Genomic DNA, 12591 nt, shown 5'->3' with positions numbered 1-12591 from the left:
TAGGGGTCCATGGAGTCAGAGCTATTTTCACAGTAATGCTGAGATATTACTTTTTCTCACAATTGTGCGATGGAGTTTTCCAAGGTGACAGGAAGTGTGATGTTGCATCAGATTTAATGTACAAGCAGATTTGAGAATCCAACTCTTTCCATTAACTCAGACATAGATGAGGTTTGCAAAAATGTAAAAAAAAAAAAAAAAAAAAAAAAAATTTTATTCACTTTATTTTTTAGAAAATAAAAGTTTTAGTTTATTTAGTTTTCAGAAAATATGCTGTTTATGTTAATATGGAATGGCATTGTTATTGCTATTTAAAATGAATTAATAGACACTTTAAAATATTCTCACCTTTAATTTAAAGAGAGTACATGTTGATAAATATAATCAGCGCAAGCAAAAGTTTTTTGGAGCCTTCAATAATTGGCAAATCTGTAAAGGAGTCCCCAGACCAACAAGTCTGAGAAATCACTGCTAGGTAGCAAGCCTTATATGATGTCCCAAGAATTCAGATGAAAGAAACCACCCAGCCCCTTTGAAAGATTAAGTGTCTATTTCAGAACGGGATCCTTTCATCATTTTCACCATTTCATTATGCTAATAGTATCATTTTGTTATTTTACTTGAAGCACCACACAACAGTAATTTAGGTTGGTTGTGATGCCAAGTTCAGTGGATTGGGTGTGTCCCAAATTTGTAGAAAAGAACAACAAAAAATCAGCCAGATACGATGTAACATTATCTGTTACACTGTGTAATTACTATAGCTTCAAAATTGCAGCCTTGGAATTCCAAGTTAAGGGAACTATTAGTCAAATAAGCTCACGCTTGTAATCCCAACACTTTGGGAGGCTAAGTCAGGAGGATAGCTTGAGGTCAGGAGTTCAAAAGCAGCCTGGGAAACATAGTGAGACCCTCACCTCTACAAAAACATATATATATATATTTTATTAGCTGGGTGTGATAGCGCATGCCTGTGTATTCCCAGGTTCTCAGGAGGCTGAGGCAGGAAGATGGCTTGAAACCAGGAGTTTGAGGATGCAGTGAGCTATGATCTCACTACTGCACTCCAGCCTGGATGGCAGAACAAGACCCTCTCTCAAACAACAACAACAACAAAACAAAACTTCCTGAGAGCTTGGTCAGGAAAGACGGAGATCTTGAGGGTGTCTGTGCTTCACTTGATCTTTAATGGCCGGAGCACCCCAGGGCTCAGTGCTGGGTTCTCTTCTTCCCTCTGTCAACACTCACATCTTTGGTGATCTATCTATCCACTGGCAGCTCTCGAATTTCGATGTCCAGCCAAGACCTTCTCTGAGCTCCACCATGGATCTGCATGCCTACATGCCATGGTCCGTGGAGACTCATGGGCACTCCACAACTGATGCACCAAGGCAGAACCTAAATCCTGCCCCTAGGCTCCCTTCCTGCCAGTGGTTCCTCTGTCTTTCTTCTTTCTGGGCCCAAAGGCCTTGGCACCCTCCTAGCCTCCTCCCTCTCCCCAAGCCCCACATTTAGTCAGCACATCGCATGGGTTTTATTTTCAAAACACACCCACAATCAACACAGTTTTCACTCTCTTTACAAACACCATTTTTATCTGAATTGCCACCTTCTCTCTGGGATTATTGTGGAGCCGCCTGACTGACCTCCTTGCGTCTCCCCTTGAGTACTTCTCTGTTCTCAACAGAGCAGCCAGAGTGTCCCATTTAAAAGGGCTATTATGCCACTCATCACGGAGTAGCTCACGGTGGTTTCCCATTGTCCCCAGAGCAGAAACCACTCACTCTCCCTGCTCAGGCACCCGGACCTCCTTGTGTTCCTTGAACACCCTGGGTGTGTTCTCACCTCAGGGCCCTTCCACGTGTCTTTCTTTTGCCTAAGTGAATGCTCCTCCCCCTGATACCCCGACAGCCGCTCTGTCACCCCAGTAAGGCCTTTCAACATCACCCCATTTAAAATAGCATTACTCTCTGTCCCTCTTTCCTTCATTTTGCCCCACTGTTGTTATCACCTTCTAATACACTATTTATGGTATGTTACTGTTTTGTTTGTATTATATATAGTATGCTATGATTTTGCTTGTAATTTTCCTAAATAGTATTTTGAGAGTAGAGCATTTGATGTTTCCTTTGGTGACGTATCCTCATTTTCAAAATAGCACATAGTAGGTGATCAAAAGTATTTGTTGAATGAATGAATGCAAGTGAAGTAACTGAGGTTGGCAGGAAGTGGTGAGGCAGTGGCTGAGGGTTGGAACCAGGGCTAAGAGTCTAGAAACATGAGTTCTGACCTCAGCTCTACTGTTTGCTAGCTGTGGACACTTGGATATTTCATGTGTCAATTTATAAATATTTATTGGGTACTCTTGATGCTTCTGTGCAGCTCCTGGGGATGTAGCACTCAACGTGCCTGAGTCTCCATTCTCCTGAAGTTGGTGCTCAGTCCAGCTCTGAGACTCACATTCCTCATCTGCAAAGTGGTGATTTCGTAGTTACTTCTTGGCATTATCAGAAATGATGATGATGGTGATGATAAGAACAGTAACGAGCAGTGATAATAATAGTTATGATGATATGCAGTAACTCCTCACGGGACATCAATAGGTTCTTGGATACTTTGACTTTAAGCAAAAGAAGCACTGTATGCTGTAGGAACAGCTCTTGTCTGTATTAACTAGCCTAGGGTAAATTTGGTTTTGCTATACAGTATGCCATTTGGCTTAAAGTCACAGTTTCTATGAACCTATCGATGATGTTAAGTAAGGACTTCCTGAATGGCAATACATAGTAATATATAGTAATAATAGCAATAATAACAATTGTATATTTGCTGTGTATTTACTCTGTGCTGGGCACTATGCTAAAGCTTTACATTTATTTTCTGGTTTAATCTTTTTTTTTTTTTTTTTTTTTTTTTTTTTGAGACGGAGTCTCGCTCTGTCGCCCAGGCTGGAGTGCAGTGGACTACAGGCACCTGCCACCACGCCCAGCTAATTTTTTGTATTTTTAGTAGAGATGGGGTTTCACCGTGTTAGCCAGGTTGGTCTCGATCTGACCTTGTGATCCACCCTCCTCGGCCTCCCAAAGTGCTGGGATTACAGGCGTGAGCCACCGCGCCCGGCCTTAATCTTTTAAAATTCCTTATGAAGAAGGTATAATATCCCCATAGTACAGGTGAGGAAACTGAGGCCTCAGTGATTCCAGGTGAGGTGAATATGCCCACCCAGACTTGCCTATCGCAAAGCACTTGCTGTCAGTGTCTAGGCTCTACAAGAAAGTGCTTCGTAAACCTGAACACAAGATTTCTGTGCTAATTTATCATCCCTTTCTTCTTACAGAGAGAGAACTAAGAGGAAATTACATCCATTTCCCAGATGGTCTAAAAGGACACTGTCCACTACAGTCGCCATGTATGACTAAACTTAAACATTTCACATGTCAGTGGCCCCCATCTGGCTAGTGGCTACCATATTGGACAGCTCAGATTCTAGACCATTTTCATCAATGCAGACCGTTCTACTGGAAGTGGATTGGAAGGGGAGGAGGCAGTGGAGGGGGAGTAGAGACCAGGCCTCTGGGCCATTCATTCGCAATGGCTGTTGAGGGCCTTCTAGGTGCCAGGTTGTGTCCTAAATGCTTGAGATACAACAGCGCAAGGCAGACCAAGACCTGTTTCTGCTCTTAAGGAGCCTGCATTCTTGGAGCAGGAAAAAGGCAGGAATCATGTTACTCTGTGGTGTGTCCACCGGTGGTTGGGGGCTGTAGAGATGCACACAGTGGGCAGAGTGGTCTGAGAGATGAATAGCACTTGTGATATGGACAGGCAGGAAAGGTGCTTCAAGGAGGTGACAGCTGAGCAGGTCCCCAAATGCAGTGAGGGACGGGCAAGGCCGTGTTTCTGGCCAGGACTCCGGCAGTTGTTCTGAGTAAGATGGGACGCTGTGGATGGGCTTTGAGCAAGAAAGTGCCCCCCTCTCATGTTTCCTTTCCAAGCACCCCCGTGGCAGGGGTGAGAACAGATGGCAGGCAGAGGGGTGAGCAGGAAAGTGGTGAGCAGGCAGGCGGGAGGCCTGGGGGCCATGGAGGAGAGCTAAACTGGGGAGATAATGGTGGGCTACTGAGAGGTTGCTGGACTGTGGATGTTTTTTCAAGGTCGGGCCAGTGGGGTTTACTGGGATTGGTTCTGGGTTGAGAGAGAGAAAGAGAAGAATCAGGGACAAATCCAAGGATTTCGGCCTGAGCAAACAGCAGAAAGGAGATGCCACTGGCTAATGTGCAGCAGCCTCGGGTTGGAAATCACTGCTGTTGAGTTCGACATGTCTCTTAGGTGTTCACGTCTGGATTTGAGGGGAGAAATCTGGACTGGAGATTTACACGGGGGGACAGTCCGTGTATAAATGACCTTTAACATCTGAGGGGCTGGATGAGCTCACCTCAGGAGGAGCTCTCCACTGGAAAGAGTGCCCTGGAGCAACCCCAGGACTTTTGACTGGGAACAGGAAAAGATCCAACAGAGGAGGCGGAGAGCATGTGGCCTCTGTGAAAGGGAACCAGGAATGCGACCCAAGGTCAAGGGTGGAGAGCATTTCAGGAAGGGAGAAGGGGCTCCCCATGGTCGGCAGAATAATGGCTCCCAAAGATGCCCACGTCTAGACCCCTGGAACCTGTGCATATGTTAGGTTTCGTGGTCATGGGAATTGACGTTATACAAAGAATTCAGGTTGCTGATCAACTGATCTTAAAATAAGGAATATATGCAGGATTATCTGATGGTTCCAATGTAATCATCAGGGTCCTTAAAAGAAGAAGCAGGCAGAGGAGAGAGTCAGAAGGAGATGTTGGAAGAAGGTCAGAGAGATGCAACGTAAGAAGGACTCAGCTGCTGCTGGCTTTGACGATGGAGGAAGGGGCCATGAACTTAAGGAACGCAGCAGTCTCTGAAAGCTGGAAAAGGAGAGGAAATGGGTTCTCCCCTGGAGCCTCCAGAAAAGAGCACAGCCCTGCCAATACTCTGACTTTAGTCCATTGAGACCTGTGTCAGACTTCTAACCTCTAGAACTATCAGAGAATAAATGTGTATTGTTTTAAGCCACTATGTTTGCAGTAATTTGTCCAGCAGCCACGGGAAGCTGGAATAAGCACATACCGAATGCTGCTGGTAAGTGTGTGCGATGAGGAGGACTGGTCATTAAGTGGAACCTTGGAGTGGCTGTGGTGACCTTGACAGCAGCTGTGTCAGCTTGAAGAGAGGGATGACAGGGAGGAGCAGGCTGGCCACTGAAAGGTGCTATTGGCTGCACCTGGCATGGTGCTTATGGGAGCAGCTGCCCAGGGTGGTCAGAGTCCCCAGAGAGGCACCTCCCCAGGCTGGGGACTGCGGTGAGGACAAGAATCAGAGATGCCCAGAAACCAGCGAGACTGCCCTGGGAGACCTGGCCTAGGGTGCCTGGCACTGGGGCTACCCAAGGGCTTCTCATGGAGGTCAGCCTGGGTCCTTTGCTCCCTGGGAATCTGCCCCTTCCTCCCAAGTGGCAATGTCCACTGGTAAGGAGAGCTTTGTCCCTGTGTGAGGTCAGGGGCTAGGTCTGCTTTGCCTGACGTGTGATCCCTAGCACAGTGTCTAATAGGCAGAACATGCTGGTTGAAAGAATGAATAGAAAGTTCCAGGGGACAGAGGTTGTACAAATGTACATTTGTGTGGAGTTCAGTGCACCATCCAATGGATGCCTTGCCATCTATTGGCAAATGTTCATATCAGAGACCACATGGATATATTTGTTGTTAAGTAATAGACTGTGATTTTTAGAACGGTTTTAGGTTTACAGAAAAATTGAGCACATAGCACAGAAAGTTCACATATACCTCCTCTGCCACACACGTACATAGTTTCCCCGTTATTATTATTTATTTATTTATTTAATTAATTAATTTTTATTTGTTTATTTTTTGAGACGGAGTCTCGCTCTGTCACCCAGGCTGGAGTACAGTGGCATGATCTCTGCTCACTGCAACTTCTGCCTCCCAGGTTCAAGTGATTCTCCTGCTTCAGCCTCCCAAGTAGCCGTGATTATGGGCACCCACCACCATGCCTGGCTAATTTTTGTATTTTTAGTAGAGGCAGGGTTTCACCATGTTGGCCCAACTGGTCTCGAACTCCTGACCTCAAGTGATCAGCCTTCCTCAGCCTCCCAAAGTGCTGAGATTACAGGCGTGAGCCACTGTACCCAGCTTATTATTTATTGTTAATTTTTTTTTTGAGACAAGGTCTCACTTTATCTTATAGGTTAGAATGCAGTGGCATGATCATAGCTCACTGCAGCATTGACCTCCTGGGCTCAAGTAATTCCTCCTGCCTCAGCCTCCCAAATAGCTGGGAGTACAGTCATGTGCCACACCTGGCTAATTTTCTTCTTATTTTATTTTATTTTTTTTGTAGAGATGGGATCTCCCTATGTTGTCCTTCCCAGGGCTGCATATTCCATTTTATGGATAGACCACATTTAGCTTATCCATTCATCCATTGATGGACATTTGGCTTGCTTCCCCTTTTGGCTATTGTGAATAATGCTGCTGTGAACACAGATGTGCAAATATCTCTACAAGATCCTGCTTTCAGTTATTTTGCGTATATGCCCGGAAGTGGAATTCTCAATCATGCTGCTTTATTCTTTTTAATAGCTGCCTGGTACTCCATAGAATGTTTGTACCATAATTTACTATTTTAAATAGAATTATTTATGCTGCCCGTAACATAACATAAGCTCCATGTGAACAAACTGAAGCCAAATGTTTGGCTCCATCAACGAGGAATGCTAGGGTGGGTTTGGTAGAAGGCTGGCTGGATCGAGCTACACCCGTTTTCCCTCTTCCCTCACCTCTTGCCTGTCTCTGCTTCCGTCTCTGCAATTTCCATTATTTCCTCTGTGTCCCTCCACGAGTCTCCATCTCTGTGGGTGGGCCTCCTCCACACTTTTGGGGGAAAGTCAGCCTCCAGTCCAGCTGGGCTTACGTCACACCAGCAGAACTGCCCTAGCTGGGGTCCTGGAGGTCTGTAAGGACGGGGCCTGAAACACACGGACGGTGGCCACAACAGTGTCCCATCGATCCCATCCCAACTCATGCTTTCTGTGGCATCTGGCCCACGTGAGAGCCAAGTGAACGGTAGCCACATGGACTAGTCATCAGAACTGGACCCCAAAGCCAGTCCTGAGCATGCCGCTCAGTTTGCATACACATCCTTTCTCCTTCCGTTACACAGAAACCAGCCATTGCGTGCAGGTGCCGGTGAGCACACATGCTGGGTTAGGTTGCTTGCATGCCAGGCTCTGGAGTGTTATCTTGTTACCGTAGACTAGGGGTAGTGCTGTAAAATGAGGATAATGCTTCGTGGGTTACTATAGGGACTACTTGTACAGTTCACTCAGTGCACATAGTGTAAGCACTGGTACATGGAGAAGGTTCCATCTGGGAGAGCTTTTATTATTATTCAGTAGTGAGGTCTGAGTCTTTCTAGAGCCGAGTGATTGACAAAGATAAATTGGAAGGGGTTGGCCAGGTTCAGTTTAGACCAATTTTCATCACCAGTGAGGCTGAACAGACTCAGGGGAGGCTTTGAGGTCACTTTTCAGAAGAGGGATCTGAGGCTCAGAGAGGCTGAGGCTTAGCCAAGGACACACAGTGAATAAATGGTTCCAGCTGGAGACCAGTTCTCTCCACTTCCCGTCTAGTGTATTATCTGAGACTGTGGAAACTTGCAGGATCTTGGGAATTCGGAGGCTCTTGGCTTACTCAGGGTCACAGAGTTGATGGAGGGCAGGGCTGAGGTTTGAACCTAGGTCTGTCTGATGATAAGACATTTTAACCACATGGTGCGTCCTCCCTTGACAGCTCCCAGAAATGCATTCATGAGGGTGCTGATTCTCTCCCTGGGAAAGGGAAGAGAATTCTCTACTCAGAAGCTGGCGGGGATGGCTGACTTAGAAAAGTTTACTTCACACTTCCAGATAAAAGTGCAGGTCCTTGGCCGGGCGCGGTGGCTCACACCTGTAATCCCAGCCCTTTGGGAGGCCGAGGTGGGTGAATCACGAGGTCAGGAGATCGAGACCATCCTGGCTAACACGGTGAAACCCTGTCTCTATTAAAAATACAAAAAAATTAGCCGGGCGTGGTGGTGGGTGCCTGTAGTCCCAGCTACTCGGGAGGCTGAGGCAGGAGAATGGCGTGAACCTAGGAGGCGGAGACTGCAGTGAGCCGAGATCATGTCACTGCGCTCCAGCCTGGGTGACAGAGTGAGACTCTGTCTTAAAAAAAAAAAAAAAAAGTGCAGGTCCTCTCCATGTGAGCCATTTACAAAGATTATTTATCATCACTTCTCACAAGTATGTGTTCCATTTTGACTCTGTGTCTTTTGAATTTTTTAGGACTTGCCCCGTATGGTTTGGTCCAAAGTAGAATGCTGTCACTTTAGGACTGCAGGTGAGTTTTTCTTCTGGTTGATGTTCTCCTGTTTTGAGCGTGAAACACCAGAAGCCTGAAGCCCTCCTTCCTCCAGCTCCCTCACACTTTGCTGATCCTTCCAGCACCTCTCTACTTTGGACAAGTAGATCATTCCCTGACCTTACAGAACTAGGGCAGTGTGCCTCCACCTCAAAGCTGGCCGAAGTGTTAGTGCACAGTGGAACCTGGGGTGAGGTAGGCCCTTTTTGATATCCCCTGAAGGCATGTGGTGAATGAAACACAGAATGTGTGAATTAATGGGGTATATCCGTTTTCTGTGGCTTCCCTAACAAATGTTCACAAACTTAGTGACTTCAACCACACACATTTGTTCTCTTACAGTTCTGGAAGTCAGAAGTTCAACATCAGTTTCACTGGGCAAAGTCAGGGTGTCTGTCTGGTCCCTCTGGAGGTTCCAGAAGAGAGCCCATTTCCTCTTCTTTTCCAGCATCTATGGCCACATTGCCTGCGTTCCTTAGGGATGGATTAGGGATACTGCCTTCCTCCATTTTGGAAGCCAGCAGCATGGCATCATGCCTCGGTAGTTACTTGGCCTGCTTCTCTTCTGTCAAATCTCTGTCTCCCTCTTACAAGGACATCTGTGATGACATTTAGGGCCCACCAGGATAATCCAGGCCATCTCCCCATTTCAAGGCCCTTAATCAAATCACATCTGCAAAGTGTCTGTGACCCTAAGATAACATTCACAGCCTCATGGGGTTAGGACCTGGCTCTCTTTGCGGACCTTTATTCAGCTTACCACACTCAGTGGTCGAAATTCAACTGACACTCATTTCATCAAGAGGAATTGATTGGCATCTGTAACTGAAACACACAGGCCCTGGCACTGCTGGACCCGGGAGCACAAGGTTCTCAATGCTCCTATGGCTCTGCCTTTCTCCTTCCCTCTCAGCCGCCCTGCTTTCCTCTGGTGAGCGTCCTTCACAGGCAGGTACATCCTTGCCCTGGGGTGGGAAAGATGCTGTGGGCAGTCCGTGGCTTCTGAGTCTGATGGCTGGCACCTGCAGTGTAGACTTTTCCCAGTGGCTGTGACAGTTTCAGTGCAGACCCCTGGGCTCAGCGTGGGTCCCCGGCCTGTCCCTGACACTATCCCTGGGGCCAATGGGTGGGGTTTTCTGGGTTCTGTGCCTAACTCTGGTGTCCTGGGGAACGGGATGGGCTGGGATTCGGGTGGGCCCCACTTGCCTCTGTAGACTGAGCAGGATTCTTGCTGAATAGAGGAGGGGTCCTCTCTGAAGGGAGGGATCACCTTGGAGTCTTCATTAAAGCGGGGGACCAGGAGAGCCAGAGAAGCATAAATAGGTGGACCAGAGATGGAGCGCTTAAGGGTAAGGTGTGGCCTTCAGAATTTATGTCGTGCTTGCTTTCTGCACAAGCATTTGTGCCCTAGCCCAAGGTGCTGTGCTGGGATCCAGAGATGGATGTCTGGTCTCACTTGCACCCATACGCTCTACTCAGACATTCCTGATGCTCTGAACCAGCCGCCGACCGGGTGGAGCACTCGCTTGTTTCCATGGCGAGGCCATCAGTCCCCCGATGCTTGATGCAGTAATAGCCCTTATCCCATCCCAACCTGAGGAACTGAATCACCCCGAGATAAAACCCAAGGATGGAAAAAAAAATACTGTAATTTAATCTAGGACCCAGCTCCACAGCCTTTTTTTTTTTTTTTTAAATCAAATTTTAGTTTTTTTCCTGCATGTATTTTGAAATTCTGTAGAAAGTTTCAAAAGCACTTGTAGTCTTTACCATCAATATGCTGGGTAAGAAAGACTGAAAAGCACATCTTATTTGCCGTCAAATGAGTGTGTATTTGAATAGAAGACAAATGCTGAAGAAGGCACAATGCCACCATCCAGGCCATTTCAAAACTAAAATTGCTGACTTGAAGCATTGGATACATCTAAGCACTTTCACGTGTAGTGTGGCATTTGATTGGCTGCTCAGACAACAGCCCTGTCTGATTGGTATCTTAGCCGCACTCCCAGGTGAGGGGAACTGAGGCCCAGAGAACTCAGCTGATCTGTGCAAGGTCCCACAGCTGATCAGCACCTGGGCTGCATCCACTGAAGCGGGACCCTGATAGCCCAGCCAGGACCTTTTAAGTGACATTCCTGTGCTTTACACACAATGCTCATGAACTTTCCAAATGTATTGACACAGAAAAATCTAAGGGAGTAATTTCTTTATTTTATTTTATTTATTTTACTGTATTTTTCATTAGAGATGGAGTCTTGCTCTATCACCAGGCTGGAGTGCAGTGGCGCGATCTCAGCTCACTGCAACCTCTGCCTCCCGGGTTCAAGTGATTCCCTTGCCTCACCCTCCCGAATAGGTGGGACTACAGGCACACGCCACCACACCAGGCTAATTTTTTGTATTTATTAGCAGAGATGGGGTTTCACCATGTTGACCAGGATGGTCTTGATCTCTTGACCTCATGATCTGCCTGCCTCAGCTTCCCAAAGTGCTAGGATTACAGGCGTGAGCCGCCGCGCCTGGCCTGGGAGTCATTTGCTATTGGAGGGCTCAGCAGGCGTTTGTGTCTGGCCATGCACACAACCTCTTTAGGATGGTGGTTGGTGGTGTTCACTGAGGGCTTACTCTGTAGTAGGCGAGTGCTTAAAAGGACCTAGTAAGGTAATACCTATACTGTTTGCCTTAGAATTCAGCAAACCAAGGTATAGAGAGGTTGGAGGTTATGCCCAAGGACTCATAGCTGGAGGGGCAGAGCCAGGACTCGAGCCCTGGGCTGTCTTATGTCATGTGTGTAAGAATCACCCCAGGCACCATTCTTGCCCAGCAGTTCTGATTCCTAGGTAGGGCTGCACAACCCAGGTAAGGAGACCAAGCTTTGAAAAATACTGTGTTTAAGCTCTGTAGCTTCCCAATGAGCATGTCTCATTTTCCTGGCAAAGAGATGATACCATTCATTCATTAACTTACTTGCCCAGCAAACATTTTTCAGGTGCCTTCCATGTACCCTGTAGTCTGCCTCTAGAGGTTAAGCTCTATGCCTTACTGTCTTTCCACATTATATAAGGTGTGCACATTGCTGTTTTGCAGTGGAAGCACCACTTGGAATGAAATTGGACAAGAAAATGGAAGTCTTGATCCCAGTCTCAACCTCTGCAGCTTCTAGTGGGCCATGGGCTCATTCCTTATTTGCTTTTATACCGTCCTGGCCTAAGAAGAACTTATTTAAAAGAGAGTCTCCTATAACACACCGCCTGGTAAGTAGTAAGTTCAATACTTTAACGTGAATACCAGAAGTTGGAAAGAAACCAATTTTGGGCTGTGTATAAAATGGCACAGGCTTTTGTTGCTTAAAAAACGCTGTTCCTCCTCTTTCTAATGATAACTATAGTTATCATTGGGGAGTGAATCCATTTATTTTTCCAAGGTGCTATTTCTGCTACACGACATACAGTATTTAGATGGAGAGGAGGTTTGAGTCAAGCATTAGGCTGCCTCGTCTGGTGTTTCCAAAGCAGGGATTGGATTGTGCTTCAACCAGACCAAGTGACTCCCAGCTATTAAAGATGACTGTGCCCATAATAGCAGTGAGCACTTCACAAGCATTTACTACCGGCCGGGCACTGGGTTTAGCACTTTCTATGCATAATCTCACTTAAGCCTCGTTATGAGTTTCTTAAACAGTAGTATTTTTATTCTCCTTTTACAGATGGGAAATTGAGGATTAGAGAGATTAAAAAACCAGTTCCATGTCCCACAGGTAGAAGTGGCAGAACCAAGATTCGAAGCCTCTTCTCTAACCACTACTCCATGCTCTTGCTATTGTTTTCTAGTCTGTTTTAGATCACGTGGGTTCAGTGACGTAAGGTGGTATTGAGAACCATTAAGCTTGGCCAATGAGCTACAATGGCCAAGAGCCCTTTTTTGGGCTCCCTGCTAAGTAGTGATGTGAATTTCCTGGGGCTGCTGTAACAAATGACTGCAAACAGCATGGCTGAAAACAACAGGAATGTATTTTCTCACTGTTGGGGAGGCTAGAGGTCTGGAATCACGGTGCTGGCCAGGCCACGCTCCCTCTGCAGGCTCTAGGAGAGGATCC

The 12591-nt window shown here is 46.7% G+C and overlaps 1 protein-coding gene across 4 annotated transcripts in view; it reads left to right on the top strand.

The window, feature by feature from the left end:
- Positions 1–12591, top strand: part of EVC2 (EvC ciliary complex subunit 2) — a 164807-nt gene that overhangs the window by 2572 nt on the left and 149644 nt on the right. For all 4 annotated transcript variants that reach the window (XR_004055663.1, XM_030925850.1, XM_030925843.1 and 1 more), the window contains exons 2-3: positions 8420–8474; positions 11583–11749. Coding sequence is in view for 3 of the 4 variants with exons in the window: in XM_030925843.1 (XP_030781703.1) it covers positions 8420–8474; positions 11583–11749 (222 nt within the window). In the remaining variant the exon portion in view is untranslated. The remainder of the gene's footprint in view (positions 1–8419; positions 8475–11582; positions 11750–12591) is intronic.

The sequence above is a fragment of the Rhinopithecus roxellana genome, chromosome 2 (genome assembly GCF_007565055.1).
Source record: "Rhinopithecus roxellana isolate Shanxi Qingling chromosome 2, ASM756505v1, whole genome shotgun sequence".
NCBI classification, from domain to species: Eukaryota; Metazoa; Chordata; class Mammalia; order Primates; family Cercopithecidae; genus Rhinopithecus; species Rhinopithecus roxellana.
Note: the sequence above shows the minus strand (reverse complement) of the source record. Positions and strands in the feature narration are given on the sequence as shown.